The 25,310-nt window shown below is 34.8% G+C and overlaps 1 protein-coding gene across 1 annotated transcript in view; it reads right to left on the reverse strand.

The window, feature by feature from the left end:
• The window catches only part of LOC128678961 (uncharacterized protein), a 94,472-nt gene that overhangs the window by 13,670 nt on the left and 55,492 nt on the right, over positions 1-25,310 (reverse strand). The window contains exons 2-5 of the mRNA XM_053760854.1: positions 16,108-16,248; positions 6,458-6,613; positions 5,797-5,970; positions 4,248-4,494 (exon numbers count right to left, since the gene is read on the reverse strand). Coding sequence (XP_053616829.1) covers positions 4,248-4,494; positions 5,797-5,970; positions 6,458-6,613; positions 16,108-16,248 — 718 coding nt within the window. The remainder of the gene's footprint in view (positions 1-4,247; positions 4,495-5,796; positions 5,971-6,457; positions 6,614-16,107; positions 16,249-25,310) is intronic.

Here is a 25,310-nt window from a genome sequence, read left to right on the forward strand (position 1 = left end):
ACTAACGCGTGCAGCGTGCTGCAGGCTCATAAAATACAAATTCTAACATAATATTATTTTGAAATGACGCTATGTTCAAGCGCAGTAACAGATAAACGCCTATAAACTGTTAGATCACTTACATCAGACTGGAAACCACAATAATTGACTAGACTGATAAAACTATTACCGATTGCGTTACGTTTTACGATCAATACTGTTACTGCGACTACTGATCCAGTTACAACCGATGGTTATGGTTACAGCCAATGATATTTTACATGCTTGTGTTAAAAATGAGAACGAGGTTAATATGATGAGGAGATCAATCTGGTGTTGACCAGACCGTCTACTTAGTATCTAGGGTGTCGACCATAATTATTGACCTACAGAAAGATCGAGACGTTGATTAGTTTGCTAGATTAAGAGAGAATAAAAGTGATTCAAAGTTCAAACGAAATGACATAAAGATTGACAAAAGCAGAGAGTTTATTCATAAAAAATACTCTGTAATACGATAATAAACAGTAATAGTTTTGCAGAAAATGGCTTGTATAAATCTTAAAAGCCATACCAGAAAGTGTAATCGAGTGACGTCATTTTTCTATGCCTGCTACATTTAGAAACTGACAAATGACAGAGAAGACAAATTATCTGTATTTTAATCGGACAAAATTGCACAGATGCGAGCTTTCACTAGCGTTCGCCGGCGGGTTTTCTCGCTTTCCAACATTACGTTGTTGAGTATTGTGCACGGTGTAGATAATACTTAACAAAGTTGACAGTCATCTCAATAAGGAACTGTTAATATCATAACATTGTGTTATTGAAGTTTTTAACCATTTAAAGGTTTACCGATCTTTTTATTCCTTAATTTTAGAAAGACTTTTAAGACTCAGGTCGGGTAAATTGCTTAACAATTCAATCACAGACGAAATACTTTCTGTTCAGATAAAAGAGCAATCAACAAAAGTACGAGGTGCTCCATTGCGCAGTGGTTAGCGAGCTCGGCCTGTGACAGTGGGGTTAAATTCACTCTCATAATGGTCGATTATTAGATGGATGATCAAAAATGTATTATCTTGGGCCCCTCTGAGTTTCGGAAGACATTTGTCTCGGTTATATTTGCAGTCGTTAAAACCCGCCAATATGCAATGGGTCCACGTGGTGAGTCATGGCCCATACTCCATATCCATCCATAAGCAAAGATTGTGCCCTAGCTTTAAAGAAGCTTAGAGGGCTGTTGATGATGTAAAGGGATTCAAACCATCCAGGAAGCGATCAAATAAACATGTCTAATAATAAAACGAAATACAAAAGCTATAAATATTAATTACGTACTCTGATATGGAAAAAACACATGTCCGCTAAATTCCAAGAGCAATAAGCGTAACCTAAGTTGCAGTACTCGTTACTATTTCTGTCCTGTGACTCTTGGAATTATTTGTTCAAAGATTTGCCTTGATATCTTACTGGTTCAGTCAAGTGTAAGTCAAGTTTTTGCCTCTCTCTCTCTCTCTCTCATTTTCGTAGTTTCAGTATGTTTATTGTCTATTCTGTGTCATAAGAATATCAATACAGTCTATAATAATAATGACACATGCAATCGGAAATATTTCTAACTATCGAATGTCCTATCTTGTCATCTGTCTGTCAAATTTTTAAAGATTCGTCATATTGCTTCACGCCAATTCGTAAATTACTATAATCATGCGCAGTTTCCTAAACGTGTCGTCAAATTACGAAACTGTACGACTGTACTTATCATTTTGCAAGTAAATTACATTCATCATATGGTTAAGCTCAACAATATACTTAAACAACTTATATTATCCAACATTAAATCTGTGTAACATTGCATTATACCGTTAGTAAATACTGTAAAGGTGAAAACAGATTGTTATGGCTACAAAATAAGGTTATAGGAGGTGATATTTTAGTTATAGTTTGGTAAAGAGACAGATAATACTTTCTTGTACATTAAGTAGTATTTTTTCTCCACTATGTACTGTATCAACATACTTTTTGACAAATTAATTGGGCTTGCCTTTTGGTTAACAAGAACAACAATACAATAGCATTAATGTATCATCTTCGCTAATGGTATTCACTCGATTTGACATTTAAGAAATTTTAATCATTAAAATGCACTTCAAACCACAGCGGCTACAACATTTACTTCTTGTAGCCGCATTTATAAGTTTTGTATAATGTATTTATTTAAGGACAATTATTTCCTTATTATACTTTTTTGCATTTTCTGTATGACTCAATTGTTGACTTTTAGATAATGCTTTTAGTATAACGTCCATTTCTACTTTTACGAATTGTGCTATAAAGTTTTAAATGAACGTATAACGTAAAATAAACACCAACAGAGGCTAGATTAAATTAATGTTAGTCGTAAAATCCGCAGCACAAAAAAAGTCCCGAAGACGTGTCGCTGCTGTCGTTGTAAACAGCAATCTGGGCTCTCTGTTATTGATAGTTTCACATATTTCCACGGGACCTCGTTTATTATTGTTTGCTGCAAAAGATCTTGTATGTGCCTTAACAACGTAACCAGTAAAACTGGATTGACATTACGTTGCAAAAACATTAGCGTTCCATACGCTGACTTTATAAAACATTTTAAATCTGAAGATGTTTTTTTTTGCTATTCAACGAAATATTTATTACAATAGAAATAGGAGTTAACACTTATTGTACATTGTTTTAGTTCGTGTTCGTTATATATAATTAAATAGTTTAATTAGTTGACTTCTTCAATAGAGTATTTATTATATACAAATAAGTGCTATCATAATATGCTTTGAATGTTTAAACACGTTGAGTTATTGTATAACGTAATTAATGGATATCCAATATAACCTGTTATAATAGGTATCACAGACCTATATATTCTTTGTGGAGAATCGTCTGCTCTTGACTAAAAATATAGAATAAGATAAGACATGACACAAAGTCTTGATATATATATTATTGATAGATTTTAGATCATAATTAGGATTGTCACCATTGACACATTTAGTGACAATGAAACCTCATGTGTTTACTAACAATCTCCATCGCAATTCGTGAGGGTAACCATCGTGACAAGCCGTGCCAAGCGCTATCGTGCTAGCATCAGTTTCGCCGTACAAACATGCAGAAATTGTGACCTATATTTGATTACGATTATTGTGTGAATGTAGAACAGTGGTAGATTAAGACTGAGGGCCTAATATGCTGACTTATTCAATAGAATATAATGCTGGAATTCAATGTTGAAAGGTTAAAATTGTAACATAAAAAAACAATCAATTTGTTGGTGTATTACGAGTTCTGTCATAATCGAATCATGGCTTATTTATAGCAAACTCAATTAGAAGTGGACAAAACACCTGGCAAGGCGAGGTGATGACAGGTGCATTAGGGTGCTAACAGAGTGGTGGCCTATAGATGGCAAGCGAAGCGTAGGACATCCGAAGTCAAGATGGGTCGATGACGAGAAAAAGATGATGTGGTTTCGAATAACACGGGAAAGAGGTGAATAGAATAATTTGAGAGAGGTTTATACCCAGCAGTGGGATATAAAGGGCAGTCGATGATGATGATAGCAAAGTGATAGCAACCTACTCGTGAACTAATATTATTAGTCATTTTGCAACTTTGGTCATTTTAGCATTTTAACTCCAACATTTCGAAAGGATGTTTCAATTGAGTATATAAACCATACATACATCAAAGTTAGAAAAATAATAATTTTGTAATAAGTATTTTCTGTTTTTGTAGTCCTGTTGCAATAGACTGCTCGTTGATAAGACGCACCCGTCTGGGTAACAGCTAAATGAAGATATAGACGTTATTTTTATCCAGCCTTTAATTGCGTGACTGTATTACATTCCAACTGGTAGTCACGAGCATTAACTGATGATTTACAGTCGTCACGACCTTAAACACTAACTTATCAGCTCTTTACAATAGGAACTAGGTGGATGTCACTGAAAAATTATATTCTACAATATTTGTATAATCGTTCTTGTAAGTTTTTTACAAAGGGAAATCTCGATCAATTTTTATTGACCAAGATTTTTCTGGATCATCAGTAATGTTTTTGTTAGAGAAACGAGAGTGTAAACGATACGTTTTAGAATAAATTTGGAACCACATGATTAAACGAATTACAGACAGATCTATCTATATATCTATTTTCGAACTATATAGTTGCAATAGCCGGTATAGCAACGAAATCTAAAGCGGTTTAATATTCTGCCTAAAAAGCATACCTGAATCGTCATCATGGCCGGTGTTCAATTGCAATGCCAACGCTCTCAGCTGCTTGTAGACCTGTACAGCTTCGCTTCTGAGCCAACCGTCGTCCTGGTCATCTGGTTCAGATTCCATCTCCGCATGGAGAGATCTGGCAGCAACAGCCGTGTCGGCCGGGTCAGGAGCGCCGATGCGCTCGGCTAGAGTGTCGTGGGAGCGCTGCAGGCGTTCCAGCTCCTTTAGTGTGTTTTGATACAGGTGTTCCTGCGGTGATGAAGACGATAGTTAGAAAATTGAATGTTTGTTCCTGTTAAGATAAATCATCGCCACAGTCAGCTTCTAGTATTGCAATTAATATACTTAAGCTTCTCCCAATTCTCGTTATTCTCCGCTGCCGGTAGTATTGGCTACCCGTCTTTTGAATGTTAAATCATAACATCTTAAAAATAGACTAAAATGTGAAGAACTTAATAAATTATTACTTCACAGATCCCGAATGGAAGATAAAGTAAGAAATTGGCACACATATATGTACTCATTAGATTATATCTCACTAGTTAATCAATTTCAAGGCCACTATTCTGGCAGGAGTAGAAATAAAATAAACAGAAAAAAAAAGAATCTATTAAATATTCTGACTGATTTATTTAGCCTGAAATAATTAACTTTTAACGTGTACCTAAAGGTTCTAAAACCGTGCCGATAATTAATTACTCACATGATTACATTGAATATTGTTAATGCCAATACTAGACTTGAAGGACGTTAAAATGGATGGGCTCTGTATCAATTCAGAATTATATAAAACATGTACATATTTCAACAAGTGACTGTTACGTAAAAAAACTATTTTTCAATACAGCTTGTGGTTACCGACTAGAATAGACTTAGATTATTTTTGAAAAATACTAGGCACACGCGTAGGCCTTGTATTCACGCGTAGGCTGGGAAAAGGCCTTCCCATATTTATTAATTTATAACTTATTAAAGGCTGATCGCAAGATTTACATTTTTCTCAAAATTGAGAAAAAATATGCGGTTTCTTCCAACAGATTTTACGCTACTCAAAATAAATCAGTCACTGTTTATTACCGATATATATTTAGCTATATTACATGACCCGATAAATAGAACACAGATAAAGATCAGATGCCTCAAAACGATATCGGCACATCTGATCAGCTTGACCTAGATTTCATTGTCAGTCTAATTGAATGAGGCATTGAATACGAGAAACTCGTTAGTAATAATTGTACCTATTTAATATTTACTAGCATCTGCATTGTACAGTGTGGTTTTATTATTTTGTGTTCGACATTATACTAGGTATTACAATCTCTGACAAATTGATACTGTCACTTTCAGTATTTATTTATTAATTTTTAATTAAGATAAAGTATCATGTCGATTTATTATCATTAACATCCAGCCAGGTCCATTGTGATCGCTACAGGGATGTGCGCGCCTTGTCGATAAAAAGCTGCCACTTCTTTAATGTAATGTAGCGAGACTGAGCTATCTTCTTGTCGGTTGAAAATTCTGAAATTATTATTACACAAGCATTACCTGTTCTTTGAGTTGCCTCTCAAGCGCAGAGATCCTGTCATTGGCTTCATCGAGCTGCTGCATCAGGTTGTCCTTGTCGTGGAGGGAGGACGTCAACCGCCGCTCCAGGTCTGCCTTCTTGTCGCTAACTAGAGCCAGTTCAGCTTTTAGAGACTCCAGGCTGTGCACATGATCCTGGGAAATAATAATAGGGAATTTTATTTTAATAATAAAAATCTTGCTTTTTTGTAAATATGCAACAACCAACAATCCTACATACATAGCTATCTTAAATGAGCTTGGAGATTCAGGATGCGTAAGTAAATCTACATATCCGTGATCCACTTAGCTGATCTAGATGGGTGGACTATAAGCGACAAAGGATATTCATTAACGTAAAGTATAAAACACCTAATAAAAGTTTTAAATTCTAGATTAGTAATTGCAATTGAGATTTTAGAAGATGAATAGGCGTCAAAAATATCATAATCGAGTTTTTTTTTTCATTACTAAGCAGGCAAACAGAATAACGAGCCACGTGACGATAGTGGTCAGCGAGTCTAAGGATGCCTGCAACAAGCGCGTTATCCTGAATTAATCTATTCACGTCAATTTTGAAGTATTCCGGTTGAAACCTGTAAGCTAGTCAGTTAGTAGATTTGCCTCCATGTACTGTACATACCTGTAAGCTAGTCTTCCTCATGGAGCACTGGTCCCTCAGACCCTCGAGCTGAGCCATCAACTGGGCTTCCGTGGCCGAGGACTCCTTCAGCTGAGCGGTCAGCCGTGAGTTCTGAGCCGTCAGCTCTTGGATCAGGCTGGCTTTCTCCTCGTCTCTCTGTTTGGACAAATGAGAACAATAAGTTAATACGCAGTACGTTAATACCTATGGTTTTCCATAGGTAGACACAGTCTTGTTTCAGAGTTTTTTTAACGAAGAAATTAAAAAAAAAACCAAAGAAAATTATTATGTGTAGGTAGTAAATAGTTTCAGCTTTTTCGGTTCTTTGTGAGTTTGTCTTGTTTTCTTGTGCCACATTGGTTATGGCATGTCGTGTGTCATTTATAATCGACAAAACATACCACGCTTTGTTGTATTAATTTCATCTTTTCTTTTCCTAAATCTAATAACCTAATCGAATGATTGACCATTGCATACCAGTCACGGACTGACACACAATCAGGCTTGTTGAACGGAACTATGCTAATATCTTCCGGAAACTCAAGAGGTAATTGCAGGGCCTAAGATATTTCGAATAGCAGAAACCGCACTCGCCCGAATCGAGTGCGAGGTAACAGGACATCTTCAGCGTTCACTCGGTACCGCCCGGCGTCAGGACCAGGACGGTTCTCTCAATAGGCCCTTCAGGCACCTTGAGCTATATACCGCTCTGGCCATTTTTGCGAGTAACGCCCAAAGCCGTGGTTCGTTTCCACCTGGGAGCTCTTTGCGCTGTACTACGGTAATTGTGACTATCGCCCTGTTTTCTCTGTTTAAGCAGTGAAATGCGACGTAGCGACCAACTGAAAGTAGGCTTCGATATAATATGCTAACATACAAAAAATTAAATTATTATCATTTTTGTTAAAAAATTTTTTTACGTTACGTAAATCACATTATTAGATAGAAATAAAAGATAGAATCTATGGGTTTTTTTTTGTGGCGTTATGCTAGCTGATATTTTCCATTAGCTTACGTTACCATGAAATGGTATATTTTATATTTATCAGTTTCTTCGAACAATGCTATACATTATAATACCATAAAACAGGTGATCGCACCATCCAATCAAAACATATTTTCAAATCTATCAAAAGTAGATGCAGCAAAATCTTGATTCAAACATCAAGCGTTGTTAATCGTGTTAATAGGTGTAACGGCTGAATTTTGTTCTTTGAAGACTTTATTCTATTGTTTTAGAGTTCAAATTGGAAGAGGATTATTTGCGAAAGAGTTTTTACTAAGAATTTGGAAGGACGCTAGAGGCGTGACGGCTTGCGCTTGCGACATTTGATCTTGGTAAAATATGAGCTGGTTATAAAAATTGTGGTTTGTTTATCACTAACAAAGATTTACTGTTGACTCTTCCCAGCTAATGAAGTGTCCATTTAAATAAAGTCCAACCGGATTTTATATACTTGTATCTAAACAGGTAAATTATAAACATCTACCAGTCTATCTATATCTTGTTATTTTCGCTTGTTAGTCACACCAGCTAAGGAAATGTCATCAACGGAAGATCCATATTTGATAGCATCCTCATGACATCCTGAGGATGGCAGGAAGGCACAAGGTCTCAAATTTTGTACCTTATGTTGTTTGAATTAGCGACTTGGCTACTTTGTCTTTTTTACCAGATTCAAGGACCTTACATATAACTTGATTAATGCTCTCGTTGAGGATTCTATTCGTGAATGTCGAACAACGAAATTATTTGCATACTAATTGCTTATTAACGCATGTGTATGATTCCTGACCTTGAATGGCATCATTCCATATCCTCCCGGGATATCGTACGAAGCGAATAAGGGATAAGAAGCTTTGGCAGCTCAGCCAGACGTCTGACAGGCGGCAGACAAATTTTCGTTTATTATATATTATATTTGTTAAGAAGAACCCGGGGCTTCGGGTCACCACAAACAAGAATAAAATCAAGAACATGATGAGATGAGAAATAAAGACGAAAAAAGCGGAGCCTTCGACGGAACTAAAGTTTGAAAAGAAGTTGTTAGTCTAAAGTACCTTTGAAAAGAACCTGTTTGATACATTTAGCTATCTACTATTCCTATCAATCTACCTATAAAGAGGGTTGTTTTGTTAAGATAACAAGTAGACTACAAACAGACCAGACAAACTAAAGTAATAACATAAATGTTTGCACAAAACTTGACCCTGACCGCTTCACCCCAGGGGTGGATCGTGCTGGGTGACGTCACAAAACGGGCCAGTCACGTCCTTGACTTTCCTATGTCATTCCGAGTAATAGGCCCACTTCTGTGAAAACCATTTGTTAATGCAAATCCATTAGTGGTGTTACCTTGAGGTACGACAAGAATCAACAAAATTCTATATTTAGCAACTGTATGAAAAATGTGTGTTTATTCATTTGTTTGTTATAACTTTATTGTACGAAGTTAAGTACTTACGTAGATTAAAATTAATACAAGAATACATGTACAATGGGAGACTGTCGTTTTGATAATTATTGTTAAAATATGATTATAAACAAAAGGCGAACTTAATGGCAAAACATGCTCCTTTTGTCGGAAGGAATTTCCATTGTCATAAATATAAAATGTTTAAGACCGGCGTAAGGACGATATTAAGGAAGTGGATGTGAGCATGGCAGCTGATAGAAAATTGTGGACAACACATTTTGCGACAACCATCCCTGATACTGGGAAAGGAAAGGCCAATGATGATGATGCATAATTGATATGAACTTCTACGAAACAGGAGAAAGACGATTTTCTACCAGGTTCTAAAAGGAAAAAAAAATCGGTGAAGGAAAACAATGTGAGGAAACCGGCACTGTGGTTGATTCTTATTAACTTGTGTGTGAAATGGAGAAGGCAATGGAAAACCACTCCATTAATAGTGCCAAGAAAGTTGTTGTGCGTGTTTCATTCTACGTAATACGTCCACGAAGAAAAAATACAAGGATTAAGAGAAGGATTAAGAGAAGGATAGAAAGAAAGACTTTATTCGGAATAATTTTCCAGTTAAGACCATATGTAACTAATCAAATGATCAAAAACGTCATTGAAACCATTACAAATAAGTCTAGCAGACAGCTGACAGCTCAGTGGTTAAGCATCTTGAACATAAATAAATAAATATATTAGGACAAATCACACAGATTGAGCTAGCCCCAAAGTAAGTTCGTGACTTGTGTTATGGGATACTAACTCAACGATACTATATTTTATAACAAATACATATATAGATAAACATCCAAGACCCGGGCCAATCAGAAAAAGATCATTTTCCATCATGACCCGACCGAGGACCGAACCCGGAACCTCTCGGTTCAGAGGCAAGCACTTTACCACTGCGCCACCGAGGTCGTCAAAACATGTGACGTACATTGCAATCATGTTAGAAACGATACCATTAAACTTTTCTATGCTACGACTATAGATAAAATAAATATATATTAATTTTATCTATGGCTACGACCATCGCTGTAGAGTATTATGGTCGGAGTAACGAGCTGAAATTTCAGCTCGTTACTCCGCATATATATTATATACTCTGCATTTTGTTTCCTTGGTGTCATAGATATCTAGAATATAAATATACTTGAAGAAACACAATGCTAATGTTGGAATTGTACGTATATGAATGACCTGATTGAGACGTATATTATAATGAAGCAAAAGCTTTAAGTGTTCATGACTATATTTTAGTTGTAAGTACATATGTGCGTAATAACTTAATTAAAATTAATACAAGATATATACACAAAAAAGAAGAGGTAGACCAAGGAAAAGATGGGAAGATATATTCAAGAAGAGATGTGGAGCAGGGTGGAGGAGGCAAGCCAGGGACAGAGCAAACTGGAGGAAGCTGGGGGAGGCCTACGCCAAAGAGGCGACTGTCACAGATTAATATAATTTAATGCATGAAATAAATAATGTTTATCTTATAGAATTCAAATTAACTATACTTATATACATAAATAGAACTAAATATGCACTAATAAAATTATCGAATAGCTGTACAATTATGATTTAAAATATATTTCTTGTATACACATTTGTGATAGAATAAAGGCTATTTTTATTTTTTATTTTTTTATTTTTTTTTTATTTTATATACACAACGGCAGGCTTATCCTATGCAGGGATCTCTTACAGTCAACCGGCGATAGGTTTTTCCAAGTGAAGCACACCCAATCATAAGTATTTGATTTATGACAGACTGATTTATCACAGGATTCACAGATAAAAATAGATCCTATATACAGAATAGAGTAGAGTATATTAATTATAGTTAATATAGATTTCTCTAAGTCAATAATGAATGTTACGATTTCTTATAATAATCGTTTGCTTAAATTACAAGATATTATACCAACGATTAACTCTTGCCTTTCCATAATCAAATCCATTATGAGACGCAAATATTTGCTTATAATCATTATGTAACCGCTCAGCCCTTTATCATGACTTTCTAAACAAGTCTCCGACGAACCCTGAGGTCAACATCATAAGCACTGCAGTTCATAGCCATGTTAAAAATAATCAGATCATAGAAGTACATCCTGACTAAAATAAATAATTGGATTTTACGTTTCTCAATTCAAATCATTTATTTCCGATTTAAAATAATTAAAAATACTTTAAACTTACTAAAAAAGAGCTTCAATAATGCTGGTCAGCAACAAGCATTGCTGGGCAAAAGTTACCTCCATGTTCCCAATAACAAATCTAACCATTTTCTCTCAAAGCTTAGTAGAGCATTCGCTCATCTATTTCTAAGTCCTATCCTGACGTTTCATTTTTTTAGAATTTGTAATAACAATGAAAAACCCATGGAAAAAATAGAAACGTTTCAAATAATACATTTTTCATATCGCGTAGAACAGTTTTAGTTGGCGAACGGCGTTGAATTGTCATTCTGTGCGGATCCCACATCAACTAAAGACAAGTTGGATGATGGTGTATTGTAGAAACTCACGAAAATAAGACTATAGCAATACCTATTAACAGCCACGAAATGAAATTAATCTCTTCATTGAAAATAATATAGCTTCAATAAATGGATCGGCCAGTAGTACAGCTGAAACGCCGATTCTGTACGCGTTTTACTTTCTTAGTCACAGTCTTTTACAAGATAAACCATGCATTTTGCGTTCCCCAAGCAAACATTTCAGCCATATTCAAAACTAATGTAAACTTGTACATTATGACGGCGGAACTCATTGCGATCATCAGAAGCTTTAAAATATATTGACAGTTATTATGATGTTCGGAATTTTGTTATTCTATCAGATAGCAAAAGTGCCCTACAATGCCCTAGATGCGCCTCTGGATACAGCACAGGTGTACCGATTCATAGAGCTTAAATGTCATACTTAGCCAATTACATGAATTTAATAATAATAGTGTTGAAGTGAGATTGCAGTGGATTCCGTCACACATTGGTTTAAGTGGTAACGAGGAGGCTGACAGATTAGCGAAATCAGCTATAATGGATGGTATCGAACTAAACATTCTGCCATATTATACCGAAGTATTGACAAAATTTAAAATTCTTTGCCAAGCTAAATTTAGAGAGTATTTTGATAAGAGATGTAAAGAAAAGGGAATTTGGTACAAAACTATTCAATGTCAACTCCACGTTTGCCATGGTTTAATAACTTCAATGGTAGTAGAAACTTTGTTATCGTGGTTCACAGATTACGTTCAGGTCATTATCCAATCAAAAATAGATGATGTCCAACACATGATTACTGAATGTACCAAATACGAGAGAAGAGAGAGAGTCATTCATACAAAGTCAAAACATAAATATAAATGATGTTGGATGGTTTTGTAACATATTATCAGAGCCTACATCTGAGGTGGGCCAATCATTTGTAAATATTTTTTGAAGGATTGACTTCTCGCGCTATATATTTCGGCATATAGTTCAAATTGTTTATATATATGTATAGGATAGAGTACGATGAGCTTGACATGTCTGTTTCTCAGATAAAAAACCTCTAAATTAAAATAGAAGGAAAAAAAACCAGATAAACCATGAGATATCGATAAATCACTTAACGTTCTTTGCCAAAATCACGACAAGTTTGTCGTGACGAGACTGTGACTAGCGCGACGCGAGGGCCAGCGGCTTGCGACATCGTTGCGTTGTCTTACAGCACGGAGACATCTCGGATTTTAGGCAGACTTACCGGGGATATGTTGTAATGGCGCGGCATAATTTTATAGAAAAGTAGCCCACAACTCCATTCACGGAAGCCATACAAAGCTCATTATAGCTATATCGAAATGGGCCTGAATTGTTTCGAGAAAAGGATGGTACGGCCGTGCCGCTTTATTTGCTCGACTTGGTGGGGTCACTGCCGTGCCAAGGTGCCAAGTTTCAACAAAACAAGTTTAGCTGGGATAATGAAAAAGACAGACTTTAGCATTAATAATAAAAGTAGATATACAGGGTAACTAGATGAATACTTTGAATGTATTAGTTTGAATGTGATTGGACTTAATCGAAACAAAGGAAACTCGTGACCTCGAAGGTCACCAAATTTAAAAATCTTGTAATACACAAGATAACCTTATTGCCATACTTAATATAGATATGGACATATAAATCAGTATATCGCAGACATATGCAAGTATATAAACCACAATGGTGGCCCTTCAAGGTAGAATAGTTACGAAATACGTAACTATTGTTCTGTTACAATTATAAGGGAATTGTAACAGACCAGGTAAAATTGCAGAGATTAGAAAATTATATAATTTACCAACTCCCAATGTTAAATTATATTATTCATATGTTAGAATAACGAAACTTGTACAAAAAGAGAGAAGATATATTTTAGAAAGTAAACTTTTTGAAAACCAGATTTTTTTGGGTTCAAATCTCTAATATATATTTCATTAACCAAATCCTAGTTTGGTTAATAAAATATATTAGAGATTTTGAGCTTCATTAAGAAGGTGAAGGATTTTAAAGTAATTTAACTTATTGTATTTATTTCTCTTGAGGATTTTTTCGTTTCCTTCATAACTTTACGTACCTACTTACTTATTTCATACAAAATCGATAGTCATGCTTTAGGAATAAGGTTTTCCCAGGAATTACCTACTATTATTTTATATACATACAATCAACAGCTATTCATATGTAAAGTTACTAGGGGTGGACTATATTAAATGATACATCTAAACCTCCAGTATTTTAAGGACCCGCATCAATATCAATATAAGCTGTATGCTTAGATCTTTTAAATTACGCAACGGATAGTCAGACAGCGGGAAGCTTTGTTTTATACCTAGTGATTTCAAAATTTGCCGTCATTCAAAGTCATATTGAAAATGATTCGATAATCATTATAAAAATTACCCCTTCACAGGCACTTTTTCACGTCATACTTTAAATTAAATAATATTTACCAAGGCTACAAACTACTAGCAATCAGGGAAGCTTTATATGAAGACGTGATTACTCAGTGCCCATATCAACTCTGTGTGAACTTAATAGCCTTCAAACGTATCTAAAATACGGTTTTCAATGTTAATTGCATACGATATTTAGCGGTAACCGGCTTAAGGCCAATGTGCTATTGTTTTATTTTGGGAATTGTTGTCTGGCACAGGTAATAGACAATTTGTCTTGGCCTATGATTGTTTTGTCTCTGTGTCACCTATTATCCTAGTGATTAGGATAGTAGGTGACACTTTAAACTTTTTGGTGAAAACTATTTTCGTGTTATAAAATAATAGAATAGGCATGAGATTTTAAACCTATTCTATTTAGATCATGCTATCATTATAGGTAAAATTTTTGATGAAATGCTTTGGCTCTGATCTCTCTCTTCCCTGCAAGCCTGGTCTCAAGTCAGCATAAAAAAAAAACCCTGAAAATTTTGAAGCTGTGATTGAAGGCTGAGAGAAGTGTGAGAAGGCTGTGATTTTACAACGGCCGTCTGCCCGATGGCAACCGTCTTTGGGAATATTTCTCTCAAAACTGGAAAAAGATTATTATCCACCTTGACCTGACCGGGATTGAATCCAGGACCAGCGTAGCAGTCCGCAATGATGACAGAGGTCGTCGAAATCAGTTCATCTTTCTTTGTATTTCCATTTCTTGTTTTATGGGTCTTGGATGTTTATCTATATATGTATTTGTTATAAAATATAGTATCGTTGAGTTAGCATCCCATAACACAAGTCTCGAACTTACTTTGGGGCTCAATCTGTGTGATTTGTCCTAATATAAAAAAAAAAATAAAAAAAAATTCTTGTAGCTCTTTTACATAAAACATTATGTTAATAATTTTTATAGTCAATTATTAGCAAACCGAATGTCAAGGTTAATATCTATACGAATATTTGGGATTCTAATAGATATTGTGACTATTATTCGTGACTGAACACAATCGTTTCATTCTTCATAATAGAATCAATTTGCATGATTGGAGATGAGAAATTATTTAAAAATTTGTACACGATTAATTACTGTGGTTGGCAAATTGACAGTTACACATTTTCATGAATAAATCGTTTTCTACATATTTACAATGTATTTTAAATTTTATTTTTCATGTGTAACATTCACTAATTCGCTTATTGTATTATAATTTGTTTGTGCAGTAAACCGTTGAGGAGTACCCTAGTGTGGTCCGATCTTGGGTGCAATATCAGATCATGCTTATCGTGATAATCAATTGCCATAGAAACTGAAGCGACGCGACGTGGAAAATTCCAATTCTATAGAAAAAAATATTCCCACTTTTTGTATTGGGGAGATAGTTCGGTTAGAACAAGCGGAAATTTAATTGGCAAGATAAAGATCCATAGGGACAATTCAATTCAAATTTATTTAATAAAACATCACTTAACACGTCAAAGGAAGATGAAGAAGAAGCGGCGCAACAAATTTTACTCATCAAAGACGTGAATTAACAAATGTGGGTTTTATAACTACAGTGAAAGAATGTATGTGTTGTTGTAAAAGCACGAACTACCAGTAAAACCTAAGATTTACCAACTTTTAATGGTAAAAGTCCGAATAATTTTGCGATTCGAACTTTTACCACCATTCACTTGGTAAATCTTAAGATTTACATAAAAGGCGCGGTAAATGTTGAGAAAATAATTTTATTTTTGTTATTTTTTACTACTTAAGAAGTATTTTAAAGGTTATTACTTACATTTAAAATATATTACCCTTAAAAGTTAAAAACATTTATAAATAACAAATACTTACCAAATGAAAATAATTTAAAATAGGTAAGGATTTGACTAATTACTTAGTTAATTAATTACTAATAATTATGATACCTACATAAAAATATGTAAGGTTTTGACTAAAAAATAAATTATTAATAAGAATTAATCATTGTTTTATTCCATAAAACCAACATTTACCAGCCGTCAAAAGCAAAACAGTATATACTAAATTCCAATGGCAAAAGCCCGAAAAAATCGTCAATTATTTAAAAATCCTTACATTTAACCGTAATTCCCATACCGGTAAATCCTAAGATTTTCTGAAAAAACCTAAGATTTACCTGTATTGTACTTTTACAGTAACATATGTAAAAGTGTAAGTGTGTAATGAAACATGATTAAAGTAATCAGTAAACACATTACCTGTTTCACAGTGGTGTCCCTGGAATCAATCTTGGAGGTGAGCTCCTTAATATCATTCTGTAGTTCCAGGAGTCTCGCTTCATATTCTCCCTGAGCTGTGTCGAGCCGTCGTCGAAGTAGGTGCTTCTCCTGCTCCAACTCCTGCAGACAGAGAGGGAGAAAATTAGTGGAAGTTGTCAAGACAGGATAAATATAAAACTCGGGCAGTTCCAAAAGTAAAACATATCAGTCCATAGATATTTTCAATAGTAATAATATAAATAGTAATTTTTTAACCGATTGATCTGAATTGAATTGAAATTGAATTGAGTCCGTAATTTACAATTTACTTATAAACATTATATTTTGAGTGCGACCTCCTCTCATCTATTTATGTTACTGTGCCCGCCAGGTTCATAAATATGTGTTTTTTTTTATATAATTCATAATACCATGTCAACTTTATTGTATGCAATAAAAATATTGAGTATTGAGCATAGTATAAAACTAGTAACAGTAACTACTAGTCGCATGCGCATCACGCTGTCTGTAAGTCCCTATGCATGCTCAGACGCATTTTGATAACGTGATTCAAGAAGAAAAAGTATAATGTTAGTAAAAAGTTATATGTATTATAAAATGCCTAATATTGCCCGCGTGCGTAGCCTGGGCGGGTCGCTAGTAAAAAATGAAAAAGTCAACACATATATGTTACTTGAGAAGAACTTCAGGAGAAAACTAAAGTCTATCTTCATTCTATATCGGTCCCGGTTGTGATTGTACCAGCTTTTCCCGACAGTTGTTTCTCCTTTGCACTAATGACCAACAGGACGATTCGTTTTTGAATAAGTCGCCGTCAGAATCTTACTATGAACTATCTTACCACAGACTCTCTCATCTTCGGAAGTGAATCGATATAATGATTGACATACATTATTACATTCAACAGCACGTCAACCTACCCAAAATTATATACATGACATGTACAGATTTTGAATTAATTCGTAACAAACAAAAAATACTTTCTCTTTATAATACCACGAATTGTGTGTGGAAGTGTTTATAGGAAGAAAGTGAACATTTAGCTAACGACTGAACCAGATTGACAAGATATCCATATTGTCTAGTCCGTGAAGAATGCGAAGCGAAATTTCTATTTTGACCAATTCAGCAATTGCTTCACGGCTCATTCCGGCGAATTTTTAATTTATTCCTTTTTTAAATTTAAATACAGTCAAAAGCACATTAACCTACCCAAATTCATTGCAAACTCGCCGCTATTACTGCGTCATAGATGTTCGTGAAGGGGAACTCGATTTGCTGTTGACTGTACATTGTTAGAAATTACAACCAACCAGTCTTTGCTGAATCCAACTTATGAGAAACCCAGGTGTGTGTCGGGTGTAGTAATGGATAAAAAAAATATTCCCACTTTTTGTATTGGGGAGATAGATAGGTTTTTGTAGGAAGTTTTTTCAAGATTTTATTTAACCACTTTATCGGTGTGATTAATGTGTATAAATACCCATACCAAATTACATAATTCTAGTACTAATAGTTTTTGAGCTAGACCGCGGACGGACGGGCGAACGGACGGACGGACAGGCAGGCGGACATCGTGAAGATAAATTTGAAAGAATTTAAAAATCGCACGATGAGAGTCTGAAATAAAATTTAAAAATAAATTTCTTATACGCACCTGACTTGTGTCTATACATGTCATAGATAAAAGAATAATATACATGTGTTATATTCCAAGATGTCGTAGAATCAATTGCGCGTCAACAATAACATTTATACCCACAAAAACGTGTAAACAAACAGACATGCTTTCTACCAGACAATGAATGGGAAATGGAGACGGAAATGGCATGCGGAACTAGTATTTTTGCGGATCCAATTAAACTGTGGCGAATCGATTTCATCAAATAAACTTTATCCGTTTGTAATGGGGATGAACCTTGCTTCTAAGTGCTTTCCGTTCTTCTTCTTGTCAAGATGAATTTAAAAAATCTTAATTTTGATCCTCTCTTTTATCTCTTCATGTATGCGGTTTCATGTGGGCTTTGCCGCCGTGAATCCGGAATCAGAAGTCGAATTCAGAGTAAAAATAAATAGGTATACCTATTTATTTTCTTGAAAGGTAAAATTAACGGAATAAGAATTGTTGATTCATTGATAATTCAATAAATAAAAAATAATATAATATTAAATTTATCAAATATATGTATTTTTTATAATCCTTAGGATTTTACAATTAGCCGCTTAGTGGTATTATCTTCACATTAAAATTTAAAGGTTGTTGTTATCACTTTACATTAAAAAAATATATAAGACACACATGTCTTTGTGAATATGTATAATGTGAAGTGTGTCTCAAAGAAGGCAGATATAAGCCATATTTTCTGAAACACCAGTTGAAACGATACAAAAATATAGCACAAAAGAATACGTGTGGATTTCCTTTGTTTTCTAATGAATATCGTTAATTTTATGTAAATCGGATCCAGACTAGTCAAATATTAGTTTAATTTGCGTGTAACATAATAAATTTACGTCAATTTCTACACAGTCCGTTGCAGTTGATCAAACAAAGATTTGGGACGTCAGTTTTGCAAATTCGATTTGTAAATAGAGCTAAAGAATTTCCTTGAGAATATATAAATATGTGTATGTTAGTGTCCTGTAACACGACCATATTAATTAATTAGTTACCCCGTAAAACATTTTTTTCCATGTAGAATAAGAGAAAAATAATTTGATTTAATTAAAAGATTCTTATTTCATATCCTACTACAACGATGATCAGTGTTGCCAGTTAAAAGTTTATATTTCTTTCCTTTCTGACAATCGATTATTATCGTTATTAATGATAATAATCATCTATTGAATCTGTTTACAAAGCTAGAAATTTATATTATTATATTCTCCTGTCTTAACTACCTATTATACATAATTCAGTATGATATATTTATCGGTGACCCTATTGGAAGACTAAACTAGTTAATATATAAATAACTTACCAAACCCATTACAAAACTATTTTGCTTTTACGAGTTATGTATTGAAATAAGTAATTTTGACTGCTAGATAAAGGGTTTAGCATGAAGTCCGCCCTTGGTACTAAATTTACATTAGTAATAATGTTTGAATAAAAAAAAACATCCATACTAAGTAATATTATAAAGGCTTTTAAAATCTGTCTGCCTGTGAACGCTTTTACCGCAGAAGCGTTGAGCCGTTTTTTATGAAATTTAGAATACCCACCTATTTTAAATTTCATAAAAATCGGCTCAACGATTCTGCGCTAAAAGCGTTCACAAGCAGACAGATTTTAAAAGCCTTTATTATATTAGATATATTTTTTGATATGATCCGAGGTCACATTGCCGCGGGCGAAGCTTCCAGCAACATGTAGTATTAGAAGTTGATTTGAAGCATTAAATTATTATTGTCACGAAAATCGGTATGTTAGTTATGTTTTGTTATTAATTTACAATACATATTTCCTTTATTTACAATCTCAGAACCTAACCCTATCATTGTACAACACTTATCCTAATATTCCAAGTTACACATTGGACCAAAAGTTGCCAACAGCTGAGAAAAACCAGACAATAATTGTATGCGTTAATTGCGTTTGTAATTACGGAAAGTAATTACTTACTTTTCATAACACTTTTGACATTAGAAATCATGTAAATAAGGTCGGAGAGAGCCATTGTCTATGACCCACATGGTTGTCAACTTACGAGGAGATCTGAACCATAGAACGCAACAGATTATAACGAGAGCACGAGTTTGATTTGTAAACTAGTGGTTCCGTAGCGTTCGTGATAACATTTTCGTATTAAAACCCCGCTTCGCGATTGATACTGGCTTAATGCATTTTTAAGTAAAAAATAGTTTATATGTATCTCAAATTTGATTTTGGCAAGTGGCCCAGATTACGAAAGAGTGGAAAATTCTAGCCAATATACTTAGACAATCTTGTCCTCTGTTAGGATCAGGTTGGATTGATTTAAAAATAAGCAATATCTATCTACATACAATAAAACTGTATGAGTTATCTCATACAGTCTAATCTATAAGGGTTCTTTTTTTATGAGACTAATAAAAAAAGCCAAAACATCTTGTTAATAAAATTTTTGTCTGTCTGTGAGTATGTTTTGTGCATCACGCAAAACTGTTGGATCGGATTTAATGCGGTTTTCACATTTGTATAGGGACAGTCTAACTTGGTATAGGGTTTATTTATTTCTTTATTAAGATACACATAAAGACAAATTAAAATTTTGCATTTTTATACTTCAGCGCTATAAATTACTGCACAAGTAAAGTGCCCAAATTTAGTGTACACAGCACGATCATCTAAAATGAGGCATTAACAGAACGTATTAGTACTAGTATAGAAGATACATTCACATAAATTAACAAATAAAAGAAGTAAGTTGATCAAAGAAAGATGTCACAAAACAGCAGCTTGTACAGAGTATTAGGAGAAAATAAAACAATTGTAAAGCAAATTCTAGGGGATCAGCTTAATTATAGAATTTCGGAATTGTCTGACGCTTTGGCCGAAGATATCTAAGCCACTAGTTTTATTGTAAGATCTAAACATTACTGACAGCTTATTGTTTAAGGAAATATTATTTCTGGATAACAAAACTACAAAATTACGATACAACTCGAGATACTGACAATAATAATTTATGAGCGAAGGCACAAAATAAACAGAAAATAAAAATACTATAAAGAGTATAATTTTCTTACGGATCTCTAAATATCGTGTTTCAGAAGTCACCCATTGCGTTTTCCTAACAATAGTTTCTTTGTCTAGTCAGAAAGTAGAATTACTGTCGAATATTGAGATGTTGAATGGAATCCTCTGCTTGCCTTGATTTTGAAACAGAAACCAAAATTGTGACGGCTGACAAGGTATGTAATTTAGTCTCTCGTTTGTATAAGATGGTTTCTGTTTTTGACAACAACAGAAATAAATTATTTTTGTATTTCTTTTGGTAATTGCGACGTAGATCAATGTGTTTCGCAAATCCACAGGGTGAATGTACTACTGTTGATATTTAACTTAAGTAAGTACTTAATAATCATCAGTAAGTGAAAGGTACAATTATAAATAGGTACTTATATGGTTTAAAAACCATACCGTGATGTACTATTACGTTCTTGGTCATTAATTTTGGCATTGCGGTTGCGCAGCCCTTGGCCACATTATTCTTTAAAACTTTGTCTTGAGTGTAATACCACGACCGCGAATGCTTTAACATTGCATAATTTATATGAGGTTTTATTTTTTACCGCAATGAAAAACCAGCAATGTATACCGAATCCGGCAAAGTTTGACAAACTGTTCGACGACAGTGTAGCCGACATAAGAAACTGGTAAACATATGTTCGTGGCGCTAGTGTGCGGCTTGGCCTAGCCTAAATTGTGGCATTGCGCTTGCGCAGACCTTGGCGGTAACATTGGTTGTTCTGTCCGTAATGTTGGTACATTGATGGCTTTGAGTTTAGACAGATTCTGCCAATGTCATCTTTTATTCTAATACCATGAATAGGGAATAATATTTTGTAATTTCATTACTATTTGAAGTTGCAATAAAAAAGTTGTTTTAATTCGAGTGGAATTTATCACTTTTTGGTGTATATGAATATTAATAAAAACAATTTTTAGATCCGGCACCTATAGGTAAATAATTATAGATATTTTTTCTAAATCGCCAAAAGGCATTTGACTGTACTTTTACAGTCATGTAGCGGCAGCCCATGGTAGCCGCTTCCGCTTACTGGGGACTAATTTGTAGTGAGTTCAAGACTTAGAAATGACAATGAATGTAATATATGAAAAGCGGAAAGTCTAAACCAGATTATAAAAGTAGTGAAAGTGGAGGGTAGATAGTCATGTGTGTCGCTGCTGCTCGAGTTAATATGCCGACGGTACTGCCGCCAGGGACGGACTTGGGTCCGTATGCGTTGCCAGATTTTTTTAGACAAAGCGGGGTTTTAAAACTTAATGAGTAAAAAAGTTGGATTACTTCGTCAAACGCGGGACTTAATAGAAAAAATCGCAAACTAATATGGTGCGTAGTTAACGCGCCGGGCTTAGCTCCCGTGGGAATTTCGGGATAAAAAGTACCCTATGTGTTATTCTAGGTTATATTCTACCCGTGTACCAAATTTCATAACAATCCGTCTAGTAGATTTTGCGTAAAAGAGTAACAAACATACACAAAATCCTCATAAACTGTCATTTTACCTGTTGATTTCTTTCCTGGTTGACTGGAAGAGATCGGTTTGGCCTTTTATTTGTATTGTACTTTTTTATACTACTTAAATAAGCAAACAGACACACAGCCCACTTGATCATCGTAAGTGGTAACTGCAGCTTATGAACACTTGCAACAAAAACATTCCTTAATTTAACGCAATGAAGAGTATTGTATTGTCTTAATACCTCCCTGTACTGACATTAGGTTGTAGTGTGCCGCAACCACGCTCATGATGATGACGTCACGCATTGCGCTTGCGCTTAGCATCCTAATGTGACTCGATGACTGTGTGTGATTATGATGAAAGACCCACCTTCTAAAAGTCTACATCCTAGAAAAAAATCGTGGCACAACAATAGAGTTTGTATGTTCTTCGTTTCAGATGTGTGTCTATACATAATAATATCTCAGCCACTGGGCAGATTTTGATTAAAGGAACTAAGTTTATTGTCACATAAAATAAAATGTATAGTTTCCAAACTTGAAAATCAAATTATATGAGCAGGCGGCACATTGAGCACTGAGCTTGTATTGTAAGTAGGATTGACACAAAGTTGAAAACGCAATTCGGACATTGTATAAACTTCTGTAATTTCATTTTGGTCTAATACTTTTAATTGATTTTTTGACGACCTTGATGGCGCAGTGGTAAAGTTCTTGCCACTGAACCGAGAGGTCCCGGGTTCGATCCCCGGTCAGGTCATGATGGAAAATGATCTTTTTCTGATTGGCCCGGGTCTTGGATGTTTATTTATATATGTATTTGTTATAAAATATAGTATCGTTGAGTTAGTATCCCATAACACAATTCTCGAACTTACTTTGGGGCTATCTCAATCTGTGTGATTTGTTCCAATATATTTATTTATTTATATTTATTGATTAAAGATTAATTTTCCTATGCTGCACATACTTAGTTAAAGTTGTACAAAAATCTATGGAGCGTGTCTTGCTAGGCATATTATTACATTGAATGATCGTATAACAAACGTCGATATTCGACGTCGTAGTAAGGTCGTAGAGAAACAGCGCAGTTAAAGTGGATGGAAATGGGCAGGACACTTGGTTAGAAGAGAAGACCATCGATGGACCAAAGCGGTGACGGAGTGGTGGCTGAGACAGGGACAGAGTAGCAGACGGTTGGTAAACCACCAGATGCTGGCCAGATGGCCAGGCCGTTTGGGTCAAGGGAAAAGCGATGGATGTGCCTGGACACAGGACCGAAAAAAATGACGCGTAAAAAAGGGAGGTATGAATGATGATGAACTATGAATTTTCCTAGATATTAGAAACATAACTGATAACCTTAAAGACTCGAACGGAATACACGCAAAAAATTAAAGCAAATACATGAGACAAACTAACAATGAAACAGCAACATAAAAGCTTTCATGTAACAATTTCACGTCCTAAATGCACGGGCGCCTAATACCTACTTATGTGAATTAAGGCTAAGCAGTGATTACCATCTGACCGTCGATATAATAAAGGTGATCAAGGGACAAGCGGATAGCGGGACAGGGACAGATATATATAATTACGAGGCTTTGTTGCTATAGAGTATAGGCACAAGTAAATTTAGCACGGGAACATGAAGCGATGCTACAATAAAAAGTGCATAAAAGTGTTTAATTTCTAATTAAATGCTTAGACGAGAAGTCCCTCTTGGAAAGTTTCCGACCTAATATTCGGCATGAATTTTAGTATTTTAATTTACTTTGTTAAAAAAAAAATATTTAAAAACTACAAATTAACTTGGGGCAAAAATATATTTTTGTATGCATTTATTGTTTTTGAAATTAAAAAGGTATGTAGTATCTGTCAATAGAATTTTTAAGTTCGCGGGGCAACAAAATCGGTTAAGTCGTTTTTGAAATATTCACAATTTTATAAAAATATATGGCGTTCGTGAGGTCTAAGTTCGCGGCGAACAATTAGTTGTTATAGGCAAAAAATCACGATTCCAAGATTTCAGGAAAACGCTGAGCAGATCACGCCTTCGCTTTATGACTTGTGGAGGAGTATAAAGGTCGCACTGTGCTTGGGCAACGTCTTCCGTAAAACCGACCATTGTTTTGTTTCGACATCGCAATGTTAAAGAAAATCTTGGTGTGCGATTACTGGGAATTTTTGTGTCAATGAATTGAATGAGTGTGTATTGGGTGGTCGCGTAACGTGAACAGATAGTAGGTAACTTTTAGTGATGGGAATACTTCATGTGTACCTTTTATTCGTAACTTATTTTTTCATGAAATAATGCAGTAAATTTTTTGATACATCCAAAACAAATTTCTAAATAAATTACCAGCAAAACGTTTAGACGAGAGACAAAGAGGATGAGTTATATGGTCTCTCTGTCTGTGTGATTTGTCCATAAGTTTGTGAGGATGTATGTATGTGTGTATGTATGTTTGTTACTCTTTCACCCAAAATCTACTTGACGGATTATTATAACATTTGGCACACGGGTAGAATAAAATAAATAATAAATATATTAGGACAAATCACACAGATTGAGCTAGCCCCAAAGTAAGTTCGAGACTTGTGTTATGGGATACTAACTCAACGATACTATATTTTATAAATAGATACATATATAAATAAACATCCAAGACCCGGGCCAATCAGAAAAAGATCATTTTCCATCATGACCCGACCGGGGATCGAACCCGGGACCTCTCGGTTCAGTGGCAAGAACCTTACCACTGCGCCACCGAGGTCGTCAAAATAGAATATAACCTGGAATAATATAGGGTACTTTTTGACCCGAAATTCCCACGGGAGCGAAACACCGGGGCGCATGTTGGAGCTATACTTTAATACACCATAATTAAATACAATTTTCAGGTATAAAACACTATTATAGTGTGATGTTACCTTTATTAGCAAGTTAATTGGTGTCGCACTGTTATTGTGACTGCTTAGTTTTAGCGT

Source organism: Plodia interpunctella, chromosome 21, assembly GCF_027563975.2.
Source record: "Plodia interpunctella isolate USDA-ARS_2022_Savannah chromosome 21, ilPloInte3.2, whole genome shotgun sequence".
Taxonomy (NCBI): domain Eukaryota; kingdom Metazoa; phylum Arthropoda; class Insecta; order Lepidoptera; family Pyralidae; genus Plodia; species Plodia interpunctella.